Source organism: Chrysochloris asiatica, unplaced genomic scaffold (genome assembly GCF_000296735.1).
Source record: "Chrysochloris asiatica unplaced genomic scaffold, ChrAsi1.0 scaffold00015, whole genome shotgun sequence".
Lineage (NCBI taxonomy): Eukaryota > Metazoa > Chordata > Mammalia > Afrosoricida > Chrysochloridae > Chrysochloris > Chrysochloris asiatica.
In genome coordinates, this window is record NW_006408533.1 from 4474086 (window position 1) to 4490118 (window position 16033).

Consider the following 16033-nt stretch of genomic DNA (forward strand, 5'->3'; position numbering starts at 1 on the left):
GTTGCAAAAGATTTTTTCCCATTCTGTGGGATCCCTATTTAATCTTCTGGTGAAGTCTTTTGATGCCCATAAGTTTTTAACTTTTAGTGTGTCCCAATCATCTATTTTTTCCTACTTTTGTGTGTGTAGTTTTCAAAATGTTTGCTAATCTGCAAATTCCCTCACATTTGTCCCTATTTTTTCATTGATGGCCTTTATAATTCTGAGATTCACATTTCGGTGAATTGGTTTTTATATAAGGCGTGAGGTGAAGTTCTTGTTTCAGTCTTTTGCATATCACTTTCCAGTTCTGCCAACACCATCTATTGAAGAGACTTTGCCCTCTCCATGTGATATATTTAGGAACTTTGTCGAAAATCAGTTGGCTGTATGTGGATGGGTTAATTTCTGGATAACTAATTTATTTTGAAATGATTTCAAGCTTATAGAAAAGTAGCCAAAACTGAACAAAGAACTTTCACTCCCTTTTCTAAATTACTCCATTTTTAACATTTTCCTGCATTTGCTCCTCCCCTCACCTATCCTCTGTGTACACACACACACACACACACACACACACACACACCTATTATCATTATAGTTTTCTTTTTTCACTTTACAATTCAGAAGTTTTTAGTGAATTTACAAAGTTGTGCAACCATCTCCACTGATCAGTCTTCTTACCCTTTTTCAATCTAAACTTTAGACATGATGCTCTACCACTTCTAAACATCCTACCATGTCGTTGCAAAAGTAAGAGTATACTTCTGTGATGTTGTTGTTAATTGCTCTCGAATCAGGTCTGACTCTTAGTGACTGTGTAGTTTCCAAGTAGTAGTGGCTATTGGTCTGTTAGTGTTCATCAGTCTTTCCCTGACTTTGATGTCCTTAACAATTTTCTGGAATATAGTAGACCTTACATTGGATAAAAGGACCCTCAACCTTGATTCACTAGGTATTTGAACCATCTCAATTTAGGTCAGGGAGCAGGGTGGCTCTGTAGGATAAGCCCCAGGATGAGAACCACGAAATCATTGGTTTGAGCTTACCAGTGTTTCCGTGGGAGAAAGATAAAAGAATTTCTGCTCCCGTAAAGATTTACAACTTGGAAACCCTGTATTGTAGTCGTTATGAATTGGAACCAACACAATAGGCTTAGGTCATGCATTCTTGGCAGGAATACACAGAAATAATGCTGCATTCTCAATAAACTGCATTGGCATACTTGAAGACTTGGTCATACTGGTACTTAACAGTTTGCTTCATTTAAAAAAAATTTTCCATTTTCTCTTTTGTAATCAGGTAGTTTTTGGAAACATTATACAGGGTCATTGTGAGTCAAAACTGACTTGATGGCACTTAACAACAACAGTCTTAACATTATGCCAATATTCTGTTTCTTGTCAAACCTCCATGTGTTGTCCTAGCATTCATTGGTGACTCTTATCTGAATTAGCTACCTCTTTGATAGTTGTCTGAGTCCTTTTGTGGTGCTGTAGGATAAGCACTAGACTGATAGGTTGTTTGAACTGCAAAGTCAGTGGTCCAAATTTATCAGCTACTCCTCGTTGGGTTGGGCTACTAGCTGCAAGATCAGCAGTTCGAAACTACTAGCCGCTCGGTGGGAGAAAAATGAGGCTTTCTGCTCCCATAAAGATTTACAGCCTGGGAATCCCCAATACAGGGTTGCTGTGAGTTGGAGCTGACTCCATGGCACACCACCAACCCCCGCTGCTAACTGGCACTTTTGTCCCTTAAACATGTTTTCACCACTCACTGAGCCTGTCCTTACCTTATGGTACAAGATATTCCAGGCCCTGCATTTACTTTTCTTGCCGTAACCCTGGAATTAGCCATTGCTACTTGGAACTCTGGTTCTTTTTACTTCAAGATGGTATGCAAAGACCAACAGAAAGCATAGTGTGTGCTCTTTGTTTACTGGGGTTTCATTGCATGTAGGCCCTATCAGTGGGCATACCTAGGCAACATATGTTTGTATGGTGGTAGTGGTGGTTATGTGCCATGGAGTTAATTCCAACTCACAGCGACCCTGCATAGGGTTTCCAAGACTGTAAATCATTGCAGGAGCAGACGGCCTCATCTTTTTCCTGAAGAACCACTGATAGTTTCAAACTACTGACCTTGAGGTTATCAGCCCGACTCATAACTACTACTGCAACCAGAGCTTCTTATATATCTGTATATATGTACATATATGTGTATGTCCACACTGATGTATGTCTGTAATTATTACTGTTGCTGTCACGTGGCATCAAGTCAGTTCTGACTCAGCTGCCCTGTATAGGGTTTCCAAGGAGTGGCTGCTGGATTTGAATCATCTACCTTGTGGTTAACAATGCAGGACTTATCCTACAGTGCCACACCATAAGACCGTGAGTTTGTATAATGCCTCTGGTTACGAATCGGGCTGCGAACCGCAAGGTCAGCAGTTCGAAACTATCAGCTACTCCGCGGGAGAAAGGTGAGGCTTTCTGCTCCCGTAAAGATTTACAGCCTCAGAAATCCTGTTCAGGCTCGCTATGGGTCGGAACCGACTCAACGGCACTTAACAACAACAACTCTAATGTACTGGTTACAAATCCAGCTGCGAACCGTAAGGTCAGCAGCAGTTTGAAACTACCAGCTGTTTTACTGGAGAAAGACGAGGCTGTCTGCTCCCGTAAAGATTTATAGCCTTGGATATAATGTACAGGGTCGCTATGAGTCGGAACTGACTCCATGGCACATAACCAACCAACCAATAACTCCAGTCCAACATCTCAGGGTTCTTTCTACTCTTAACTTTTACATATTTATAAATACTTTCTCAGTAATTCGAAACTTACTTGTTTTCTCAGTATATTTGCTATCTCTTCAATCAGTTTGCTAATTTTGATCAAGATAAAAAATCTTCCAGCCTGGCTGATTTCACTGTCTTCTGTTTGCTACTACTTTTACAAACTCCTCCCACCCCCATTTCATTGCCCATGTAATTGGACACCATGGCCATAGTCATATGCTTTGGCAAGGCCCCCCAACTTCCCATTACCTTGCATTCTCAACAGCTGGCCTACACCTTCATGTACCCCAGTCCTCCTGCAAGGATGAAGGGTGCCACATCCTTCTCTGGGCCTGGCAGGACATTGCCTTTGCATGTTTCTCCAACCCCAGCCTTATACAATTTTTCATTGTTCCACAGTATCAGTATCTGTTCCACAGATACTCCATGCTGATTCTTCCTCTGTACTAAAAAGAGAAAGGACATGGAACTGAAGATAATCTTCCTTGCTCAATTAGTATAAGCAGTTACATAGCCATTGTAATTAAGTTGTTTGTTGCTATCTTATTTCCTGGTGTAGCATTGTAGGATAAGCACTGGATACTAAGTGCAAGGTTCTTGGTTCAAACCCACCAGCTGCTCCTTGGAAATGCATATCAGGTCCCTATGAGTTGGAACCAACTTGACAGTACTTAACAACAATAAATATTATACTTACTTTTAATCTTTATTGGTATTTCTTCCTTTGCCAGACTTCTAAATTTTGGTGTTTGTCAGGTTTCATTCCTAAATTGTCATCTTTGTATTTTCTCTGTTTTATACTTTCACCTCAACCACATTTTGGAAGTCTGTACTCTTTTGGGTAACTGCCTACTTGATGTTTTTACGTGGTTGGCCAACAGGCACTTCAGATTTAATGTGACCTGTTTGCTTCTGATAGTCTTCTTTCATCAGAATCCTTTTATTTTTATTGGTTTCTTAACTGAGTAAATGACACCATCATTCATTTAGATGTTCAAGCCATAAATAATCTTGAATTCCTCTTTCCCTTCATTCTCTCCACATCTCCTTCTCTTCCTTTTCTGCTACAAAGATGTAGTCCTCTTTTCTTTCCATCACCATCGTTACCACATTAGGCTCAGTTGTCTTCCACTTGGGCTGTTCCAGTGTCTTCTAACATATCTCCCTTTTCTTTTTCAATCCATTCTTTATGCTATAGTCAGTAATGTCTTCTTCACAAATCATATGTATCTCCATTGTCTAAAATTCTTTAGTGTCTTCCCATTGCAGTTGAAATCCAAATTCCTTTCCAAAATGTAAACGTCTTTACATGATCTGGCACCTTCTTTTCTCTCTGAGTTGGCCTCCCTTCTTTACTCATTCTGCTCCAGTCACACTGACCTTTCTGTTTCATGACTGTGCTAACCTGTGTCCCACCTCTAACTGAGAATCTAAAACCGAACATTGAGTTCCTTTCCCATAAATAGGCTTTTCTTGGGTCTTTACAATCTCAGAAAATTGAAATGGCCATCCTCCCCATTGCTTAGGTCTGAAAGTCATCCTTGATTCCTGTCTTTGCTTCATATTAGATATCCAGTTCGTTATTAAATCTAGTTGGATTGGACACTAAAATATATATTGAATGTAACCATCTATCATCATCTCTGCTCTGAATACTTGAAGTCACTCTTTTTTTTTTTTTTTTTAACACAAATAGTCTCTTATTCAGAATAGTTGCTTTATAAGTTTCCTAGTTGTATACTTCCAGTCTTGAATCCCTACATTGGATTCTCTGCATAGTGGCCTGACTGATCTTTTGAAAGTTTCATATCAATAGTATATTACTACTCTGTCCCAAACACTCCAGTGGTTTGTTCGTATAGCTAGAGTAAAGCCTCAGGTCCTTTTCATGACTTGCAAGGCAGCAAACCTCACCAGCCTTATCCCTTCAGCTCTTTATTATACTCCAACAGCATGCTTACTTTCCTCTAGTATGCCATACGTGTTCCCATTTAAAGACTTTGACAATGACTATACCTCTGCTTGGAATGTTCTTCCTGCAAATCTTTGCAAATTTAGCTCCTTCTTGTCATTCAAATCTCTGTTCCCTTGTCATTTCTCAGAGAGGCCTTTCCTGCCATGCTAGCATGCTAGCTAGCTTAAGGTATTATCCATCCAATATTTCTCTCTGCTTTTTTATCACGTTATCCTATTTTATTTCTTTATATCACTTAGCAGTATGAGCAGTTCTTTTTTTTTTTTGTTAATGCTTCATCATAAATGTTTTATATGTCAAATGGATGTATAATTTCTATGAAATTGTTTTATTATTTTCATCTCCTTTAAGTGTAAGTTTCTTGAGACAGAGACTTTGTTTTATTCATCTGTAGATCTCTAAGGCCATGGAACAATGGCACACAGAATAGAATCTGTACTTTAGATAATGAGTAAATACTGGTTGATTGGCAAGAATTTGATAGTCAGATGTGCTTATTTTACACTGAGGCAAAAAAATGTACACATATACACAGACACATATTTATACATACATACAAGCACTCATTTTCTGCTTATATTATAGGTAGAGTTTGTCTTAGTTTGGGCTAAAATTAAGTTGTTTCGGTAGCTCTGGGATTAAAATTAAGTGAAAAATTACTAGCTTTGAGTAGAAATTTATATTAGTATTTAATTAAGGTCTTTAAAATTAGAAGGTATTCCTATATCTAAACAGTTTCTCTTGTGTTTTCCTTTAGTGAAGGTCCTAATTGGTAAATTTTCAGGTACGACTTAGCAAATCAAGTTACTTATAGGTTTCATTTTGTTAGCTATTTTTAGTTTAGTAGCTAGCTAATCTTACATTTTATAGAACATTTGTGCATTATAAGGAGTTCCATCTCAAGCCTATTATTTAAGTGGGCAGAAATAGAGTCCCTTACCCTTTGCTCACTCTCAGCATTCTGTATAGAAGGTAGCTCTTATAAGAGTCCTTTTGGTCTATTCATTTTTATATTGTTAAATGGTATGAGTATGGAAAGTGGCATTTAATAAATATTTATTGAAAATTTATTTGGGTACACAATTCTGTGAGATGCTATAGAGGATCCAAAGATGATATGATAATCAGTGAAATCACTTAAGGTATATTTTCTTCTTGTATTAAAATTGGTTACACTTTTAAAGAAAAAGAGATTTGGATAAAGGTAAATCAGGCCTAATTCTTTATTTTTAATAGTCCTTAAATACTATATGTTTTTCCAAAAAGGCTTCATCTGAAGATCAGTCAGTGTTGATTGTTTTCCTTTCATGTGAGCCAAAAATTATCCTTCTTTCTTTTCTTTTATCCGCACCATCCGTTTCCTAGTGTTTAGTGTTCTGACAAGAACAAGGCCATGCCTCAACTGGACCTGACTGACATAGTTAGCATCATATTCAGTGTTCGTTTCCTCCAGGCTACAACTGCAGCAGCAGGCCCAGATGATGACAGGGAGGGGGGAGTCGTGGAGGAAGTGCATCCAGACTGGATTGAGGCATTTTCCCCTGGAGCTAAGATTTTCAATCACAAGAGAAAATTGTCATTTATTAAATATTTAACGGCAACAATGGTGTTTAGATGCTAGTAATTTCTATTAAAATTTTCTTTTCCTTTGATAGAGTCGTTCCAATAAAGAAGATCCAGAACAGCTGAGATTAAAGCAGAAAGCCAAAGAGGTAGGACTTTCAAGTTACCATGCTGTCTTTGTGTTTGAGGGAAGGTTGGCAGCTCTCTCCTGGCAATTAGGTCAGGGTTTATTTTGCTGTTGCATACCATTTGCTGAAGCCTTGGGGAAGGACAGGAACTGCTACAGGCAAGGGCAGGACTTCAAATGAGGTCAATGAGTTATGTGCTCTCTTTTTAAAATGTATTTTCAAGGCTTAGGCCTGTCTCGAAATGGCTCTTTGTAAACTTGAGCAGTGTACTTGGTAGGGATATAATGTGGGATTAAAAAAAAAGAAAGAAACTTTTGAGATTTAGCATCTGGGACTGTACAATAGACTACATTTTTCCAGGGTAATTGTTCGTTTTGTAAATCTGATACTACTTATAATTCTTTGGCTGGGAGGCGGTACTGGGATTTAGTTTTAAATGGAAAATGCCTCTGGCTTTTAATTTTCTGGGCCCAGCAGTTTTCTGTTCTGGAATGGAGCCCTTGTTTCACACAGTTCATGTTTAGCTGCAGGGTTTTTAGTTTATAGCTTAGACTGGTTAAGCTTTTACTCCCAGAGGCCTCTGCATAGCAACTGTAGAAATCAACAAATAAGTTCATTTATGTCTGCAGTCTCCTCTCAGTAGCTGACTTTTTACATTTCCCAATATCCATTTCCTGACTTTTCTAGCCCTAGAGAAAAAAGCTTCACTAATTGGAGCTTATTTTAATTGAGCCTTAATATTGGATCTCACTGGAGTTGCCCCCAGAGCTGCTGGGAACAGAATGAAATGAAAGTACCTAAGGTTGAAGATGTGGCGTGTGTATGGGTGTGTGTGAAATTTTTCACTTGACCTACAGATTCTTTTCCCTGCTGAATAAATCATCAAGCCTGTTCACATTTCTGATTAAGGATCTGACAGCAGACGATAATAAAGACAATTGAGGTGTGAGACGTGTGATATGGAGCTGAAGAAATTGGTTTCTATAGTTACTTGACTGATTTCATGCAATTTTTAAGGATTTTTGTGCTAAATAAGAATGATTTCCTGAGCAACCTTTTTTCTTAACTGTGCCTCTTGAACTATGAAATTTGTTGTTGCTTTAACACTGCTGCACTTGGCTGGTAGGTGCCAGCAGCAGCAGGTTATTTATGAATGTTTTAAAGGCCCTTATTGTTTGGATTAATGTAGGAACTGAGGCAAAACAAATGGAAAGCTAGTAAGATTCTTACAATCAGTGTATATTTTTACTAAAATGGAGAAGAAAAACCCATGAACTCTGGGAGGGGTGTTTCTGGATTGGAATGAGAAAAACTAGAAAGTGAGAACATTGAAAAAGATTGAAAACAGAAATACTTTATTTTCAACAATAAAAAATTATCTTACTCATTCTTTCTAATGGAAAATTTATCTAAAAATATTAATATAAGAAGTGTGTCTGGTTTGATTATTGATTACTTGGGAATGGACAACCTATTATTTGTCATGGGTACTTCTCTCTTAATTAAAAAACTGATTAGATGCTTGTTAAAAAAATGTCATGGCAAAGGTGCCTGACCTCCTTTAACTTCTCAAAGGGGAACGAAAATCATTATTAGTACCGCCCTGAAGGTGACTCCTGTGAGGTAGAGTTCCCGCATACCTCCAGTTAAGACGCCACCAGCTGTCCTTCCTGCGGCACTCTCTACACACAACTCACAGGCCATTCTCAGAGTTACGGGATTTATTAGGAAGCAACAGGTTACAATTCATGATCAGGAAGAACTCTCAGGACAGCCTCTTCTCAGCTGTGCCCGTAGGCAGGCCTCTCTTTGGCCCCGTGGCCATTGGCATGGTGGCCTGGATTCTGCCCTACTCTGGCACATGTTACAAAGCTCTGCCAGTAAGTACCTAGGGACACCCCACTTGGCCAGTAAGTCTCTGTCCAAAGGCAGTCAGCTCTCTTGCTCAGTGGTTCAGCTTACCCACTGTTCTACAGGTTGAGAAGCCCACTGTACTCTCTCATATCAGTCTCCTGGTTCTGTTGCCAGTGCGTCTCACACTGTTCTATGCTGTTTCCAGTGTCACAGTCTCCTGAGTCTAGGAGGATTTTAGTCCAGGGACCCTAAGTCCCAAGGACTCATTAAACAGTCCCATCTCTTCTTTGGTCGTAATTGTTCCCACTGTCTACCTTGGGTGGATGGTGCCTCGTTTTAATCTCAGCAAGATAACAAATCTGAAAATTGACCAATCCCCTTGTAAGCTTTCATAGAACTAACATGGTCCCACCCTTTTCCATACAACTGCTTTCACGGTTCCACCCTGCAAAAACCATGTGGGGGCCATGTCTGACTGCTGTTGACTTCACAAGGGGAGAAGAGAATCAAGCTCAAAATCAGCCCAAGATAATTCCCATGAAGTAAAGTTCACGTATGCCTCCACCCTGCAACCTTTTTTCCCCTATTCTAACACCAACCATCCCTTTCACAGCACTCTCTTATCTCACATCTGGGTTTGATAATCCATTGCAATGGCCACACAGAACTCACAACAATTCTCAAGATTGTGGAATTTATTAGAGAAGTGAACCAATTACAATTCAGGATCAGGTAAACTCAGGACACAGCAGTTCTCCAGTCAGGAACACCTCTTACCTGCCATACTGCAGGCATCCTTCACTTTTGTCTTCGACTTCTCAGCCATGTGGCCCTGTGGCCTCTGCCCTGCTCAGGCAAGTGTTACCAAGCTCCTTTAGTCACTCTGTAAATGTTCAAAGAACACATTCGCAAGCCTGCCTCCTGCCTGTAGGCACTCAGCTTTACTCACTCCATGGGCCTAGATGCCCACAACTGCTCCATGTCACCACCTCTGCCACCACCTCTGCTGTTGCCTCTTTTCTAGGTAGGGAGCCTCACACTCTACTCATAGCATTTTTTTGTGATGGTCCTGGCATTATCTGTTCCTGCTTCTGAGACGGTGCCTTTTAAACATAGCAAGATGGTAAAACTGACCAATCCCAGCCGTAGAATCCTGTTTACCTTATTTGCATGGTCCCACCCAATCACTTGGTGAGAATTAAAAAGACATTGGATACAAAAATCATATCAACTAAATTCATGGCACCCCCTCCCCCCCCAAGGATGCCATGCAATCTATTTGCATTAGCAACAAGTTGTACCTGCTCCTAGGTGGGCCATAAGCACCTTATTTGCATAGTCCCTCTGATTATAGAGACAGTGATGACGAAATTTAAGAATTCTACCAACTCATTCAGTCTGAAATTGATCAAACATGCAGTCAAGGTACACTGATAATTACTGATGACTGGAATGCAAAAGTTGGAAACAGAGGAAAGATCCATAGTTGGGAAATACAGCCTTGGTGAAAAAAAAAAAAAAACACGTGCTGGAGACATGACAAAATTTTGCCAGAACAATGACATATTGATGGCCAATACATTTGCCTTTTTTGTTTTTAAGCAACATAAAAGGTGACTATGTACCTGGACCTCACCATATGGAATACACAGAAATGCTGAAGAAAATTAAAACACATCCATCAGAGTGAAAACTTGACCTTGAGTATATCCCACCTGAATTTACAAACCATCTGAATGAAGAAAAGATTTGGTGCACTAGATACTAATGACCAAAGACCAGAAGAGTTATAGAATGATATCAAGAATATCATAAATGAAGAAACTAAAAGGTCCTTAAAAAGTCAGGAAACACACACAAAAAAGACCTAAGTGGATGTCCGAAGAGACTCTGAAACTTACTTTTGAACATAGAGAAACTAAAGCAGTTGACAGAATGTTGTAAGAGTTGAACAGAAAATTTCAGAGGATGACTCAAGAGGACAAAGTCCAGTATTACAATAGTGAAATGTGAAGTTAGAAAACCAAAAGGGAAGAACATGTTCAGCATTTCTCAAACTAAAGGAAATAATTCAAGCCTCCTATAGCAATATTGAGGGATTCTGCGGACAAATATTGAATAAGGCAGAAAATATTAAAAGAAGATGGGAGGAATACACAGTCACTGTACCAAAAAGAATTGATCGCTATTCAACAATTTCAATAGCTTCTATGTGATCAAGAACTGATGGTACTGAAGGAGGAAGTCCAAGCTGCACCGACAGCACTAGCGAAAGGCAAGGCCCGAGGAACTGACGATATAAAATGAAATGCTTCAGCAAACTGACATGATACTGGAGGTGCTCGTTCATCTATGTCAAAACATCTAAAATACAGCTGCCAATTAGAAGATGTCCATATTTGTGCCCATTGCAAGGGGAGGTGACCCAACAGAATACGGAAATCACCAGATGATATAAATATCACATGCAAGGAAAATTTTGTTGAAGATAGTTAAAAAATAATTATAACTTCTGTTGACCTGGAGATGAGAGAGAGAGGAGGAAGGGCTGGTTGGTCCAAAGTGTGGTGAGACCAGGGGACACCTGAGCCCCTGGACAAGGACATAGACACAGAAGGCTAGAGCTGAGAGTGAAGCATCCAGCTGATATGAAGTGTGGGGAGATGCACAAGAACACCCAAACTTGTAGATAGTACCCATTTTACCTAGCCTCGATGGCTTGTTAATCAGAATTCGACTAGAGGAAGATAAAAAACAAAAAAACAAGTTTTGATAAAGGAAACAAGGTTAACTGCTACAATTTGATGAACCGGAACTATACTCTTAGAGATAGTAACTCTAATCAGAAAGGGAAGGAATCTTCACTTGAAGTCTCAATGCTTTCCCCTCTGTACACAGGGTAGAGAGGGACGGGAAACTCAGACACTGGCTACCTAAAATGAGGGGGCAATAAAGGCACTAGGTGACTGGCTTACAAGGTTTCAAGAGGGAGTTTAGTTTAAGAGTGTGTGGGGGAACAGAGAGTCACCACTGAATAGCTTTCATCTTGTCTAGATGGGCCTGGTTAAAAGAGATGGGGATAAGATTCTTATGATCCAATAGTGAGTAATAGTTATCATAACTAATTGGGACTGTCACAATTGTAAAGGTAGAAGTTTTATAACAAAAATGGGGGAGTAGGTAATCTTACAGTCCAGAAACAAAGGCCCCTAGCACCATCAAGGGAGAAAAGCACAAGCGGAATGCGAGACCTTATCCAGAGAAGCAGCGACACCAGAGATGGGGATGTGGAGAGAGGGAGCAGCTGAGGACTCTGGATACATGGGAAGAGAGGCACTGGGAGCTGGTGGCTAGGAGGCCGACTTGCAGAAAGTGCCCTTTGGTAATGTAATTTATTATATATGCCTGAGTGTTTTTAAAAAAAGCTAAAGTGAATAGAGAGAAATGCTGTTATATGATGGTACATGGAGGAGATTATAATCATTGTAATGAAACAAGGTGTATGATTTGTTGAATGTAAAACTGATCATCTGCCCTGTAAACTTTCACTCAATTCACAAGAAAAACTTATTTAAAATAATAATAATTGTAGCAGTACATCAACAAGTAGATGCCAGAAATTCAGGCTGGAGTCAGAAGAGGATATATAGAACAAGAAATATTGCAACATCAGATGGATTTTTGACTGAAAGCAGAGAAAATACCAGAAAGATATTTTGTTGTGCTTTATTGACTAATGAAAGGGATTCAGCAGTATGGGTCACAATTAACTATGAATAATATTGTGAAGAATAATAATTCCTGAACATTTAATTGGGCTCATGAAAAACCTGTACATAGACCACGAGGCAGTTGTTAAGAACAGAACAAGGCAGTAGTGACTGGTTTAAAATCAGGAAAGATGTGCATCAGGGTTGTGTCTCTGTGTCCTTTCACCACACTTATTTTTTTGAATGACAAATCTGACAAGCTGTATTATATGAGGAAGAACATGCCATCAGGATTGGAGGAATAGTCATTAACAACCTGAGATTTGCTGAAAGCGAAGAGGACTTAACATATTTACTGATGACTCTCAAAGACTGCAGTCTTCAGTATGTATTGCATCACAATGTAAGGAAAACAAAAATCCTCACAATTGGATCAATAAATAACATCATGATAAGTGGTGAAAAAACATTGGAAGTTGTCAGACTTCAGTTTGCTTGACTCTGTAATCAGATGGAAGCAGCAGTCAAGAAATCAAACAACATACTGCAGTAGCCAAATCTGTTGCAGAAGACCTCTTTAAAGTTTCAAATGCAAATATGTCAGTATGAGGACTAAGGTGTACCTGATACAACCCATAGTGTTTTCAGTTGCCTTACAATGCATGTGAAATTTGCACAATGAATAAGGAAGACAGGAAAAAAATTAATGCATTTGTATTATGGTGTTGGTAAAGAACTTTAAAAGTACCATAAACTACCAGAAGAAGAAACAAATCTGTGTCAGAAGAAATATAGCCAGAATGCTGTTTGGAAGTGAAGATGACTAGACTTCTCTCTCATACCTTAGGTATATTTTCAGGAGGGAGCAGTCCTAGTAAAAGGATAGCATGCTTATAAAAGTGGACGGTCAGCAAAAAAGAGGAACACCCCCAACAAGATGGATTAACACAATGAGAGCAACAATGAGCTCAAAATTAACAGTTGTGAGAATGGCGCGCGACAAAGCATTTCATTCGGTTACACATAGGTTGCTATGAGTCAGAACCTATTTGATGGGGGCTAAAAGGAGCTCTGAGGAGCTCTGGTAGCGTAGTGGGTACGAATTGGGCTGTGAACCTTAAGGCCAGTTCGAAACTACCAGCTGCTCCACGGGAGAAAGATGAGGCGTTCTGCTCCCGTAAAGATTTACAGCCTCGGAAACCCTGTTCAGGGTCACTATGAGTCGGAATCCACTCCATGGTACTTAACAACAAAAGGAGCTCTGGTTAGGGGAGTGGTTACTAGTTGGGCTGCCAACCTCAAGGTCAGCAGTTCGAAACCACCAACTGTTTTGCGGGAGAAAGATGAGGCTTTCTGCTCCCGTAAAGATTTACAGTCTCGGAAACCCTGTACAGGGTCGCTATGAGTCGGAACCGACTCCACGGCACATAACAACAACAAAAACAACAAGACCATGGCTAGAAAAGCCATTCAAAATGAGCACCTTTTAGAAAAATATACATTAGAAAGCTTATCTTTTATCCTTAAAGATATTACTGTGTTTGCTTCTCTCTCTTAATCCAGATCTTTGTTTAGTTTTTCTTTGAGATTTGTATGAGATCATTTTATTTGTTTCTTTAAAGTGTTTATTCCCTGAGGGATAAATAGGTGGATGTTGCTAAGTGCCTTTGAGTTGGTTCCCACACGTAGTGACCTAGTATAGGGTTTCCGAGGAGCGGCTGGTGAATTTGAACCACAGACCTTGTGGTTCATCTGACCTTGAGGTCCTGAGCTTATCCTAAAGTGCCATGCAAATATTTGCTGGAAGTAAGGTATTTTTTATCCCTGTCTCTTAGAGCTCTTTATTATAATTTTCATATTCTAAGCGGCTCTAGTTCAGAATCAGACACACAGTGATGCCATATTTTATTTGATTACAAGAATCAAGAACTCTACTAAAATTGAATTGTATGGTAATTTGTATAGTTTTCATTTGGGATGCACTAATCCTGGTGTGGCACTGCAAGATAAGACACTGGACCAAAAGGTCGGTTTAAAGGACAAAGTTGGTGTTTCAAATTCACCAGTTGCTCCTCGGAAACCCTATACAGCGTCTCTATGAGTCGAAACTGACTCGATGGCACTTAACAACAACAACAGCAAAATCATTATTACATTGGTATAAACTGTAAAGTTTGTTTTGTAATTTCTTTGGTATTTGGTGGTCTTGGAAGTTTTCTTTTGTTCAGTTGTGATTTCCCTGCGGTTGTTTAATTTAGAACTGCACTGCTTTCTTTTCCTTTACAAGTAACAATTTACCAAGTAGGTCAAAGAAAATAGATTAATGACTGTGCCTTATATATGCAGAATCCATAGAACAACTTTAGGGAATTTATAGGCTTTATTTAAAGTCCTAGTATAGTGATGTAAGATAAGCATTGGACTGCTAACCATTGGTCTGCAGTTTAAACCCACCAGCACTCCTTGGAAACCCTATGCGGGGATGCTATGGGTCTGAACCAACTTGATAGCATTTAATAACAACAAGGCTTTATTTATGTTGGGAAATGTTTCCACCAGGGTGTTTGGGATATAAACATTAAATGATAAACCTGAATTCCTTTTGTGCCTAATCTTATAATCTGTGCTTGCTTTCTTTAGCAACTAGATAATTTCTCCTATAGTTTTCTTTCTTTCTAATGTAGTTTTAGAGACTATTCATTTATTCTTTGCACGTGAATGTAAGGACAAATTGTGCTAAATTGCTAAAAAACAAGCAGGCTTTTATATAGGTGTGCCATTATTTTTCATCTGTCCTGTTGGTTTCTTCCAAATTTGGCATTCTCAATTGGCACTTAAAAAACAAAAAATTAGCCTAGTCATAGCTGGAAATGACAAATTGAAGAGGAATGGTGTTGCATTCGTCGTCAGAAAGAACATCTCCAGATCAGTCATGAGGTACAACGCTGTTTGTGATAGGATAATATCCATGTGCCTACAGGGAAGCCCAGTTAATACCACTATAATTCCAATTTACACACCAGTCACTACAGCCAGTGAGGATGAAATAGAAGACTTCTACCAACTTCTTCAATGTAAAATTGATCAAACATGCAATCAAGATGTAGTGATCATGACTGGTGATTGGAATGCAAAGGTTGGGAGGAAAGAGGAAGGATCAGTAGTTGGAAAATAATGGCCTTGGTGATAGAAATGATGCTGGAGAATGCATGCTAGAATTCTGCAAAACCAATGATTTGTTCATTTCAAATACCTTCTTTAGACAGCATAAGAGATGACTATACACATGGACCTCACCAGATGGAATACATACAAATCAAATTCACTACATCTACAGAAAAAGATAATGGAAAAGCTCCATATCATCAGTGAAAACAAGGCCAGGGCAGACTGTGGAACAGACCATCAGTTACTCATATGCAAATTCAAACTGAAGCTCAAGAACATGAAAACAAGTGCACAAGAGCCAAAATATGACCTTGAATATATCTCACCTGAATTTAGAGATCATCTGAAGAACAGATTTGATACACTAAAAGACCAAAGACCAGAAGAGTTGTGGGATGACATTAAGAACATCATACAAGAAGAAAGCAAAAAGTCACTGAGAAGACAAGAAAGAAGGTAAAGGTCAAAATGGATGTCAGAAGAGACACTGAAGTTGCTCTCCAGTGTTGAGATGCCAAAGCAAATGGAAGAAATGAGGTCCAAGAGCTGAACAGAAAATTTCAAAGATCAGCTCGAGAAGAGATAAAGCCAAATATTACATCAAAATGTGCAAAGATCTGGAATCAGAAAATCAAAAAGGAAGAACACGCTCAGCATTTCTCAGGTTGGGGGAACTGAATAAAAATTCAAGCCTCAACTTTCGTTATTGAAAGATTCTCTGGGCAAATTATTGAATGATGCAGAAAGCATCAAGAGAAGATGGAAGGAATCCACAGTCACTGTACCAAAAGGAAATGGTTAATGTTCAACCATTTCAAGAGGTAGCATATGATCAAGAGCCAATGATCCTGAAGGA

The 16033-nt window shown here is 39.2% G+C and overlaps 1 protein-coding gene across 1 annotated transcript in view; it reads left to right on the forward strand.

Moving 5' to 3' along the window:
* The window catches only part of TAF4B (TAF4b RNA polymerase II, TATA box binding protein (TBP)-associated factor, 105kDa), a 158398-nt gene that overhangs the window by 104535 nt on the left and 37830 nt on the right, over positions 1-16033 (forward strand). The window contains exon 13 of the mRNA XM_006835034.1: positions 6410-6466. Coding sequence (XP_006835097.1) covers positions 6410-6466 — 57 coding nt within the window. The remainder of the gene's footprint in view (positions 1-6409; positions 6467-16033) is intronic.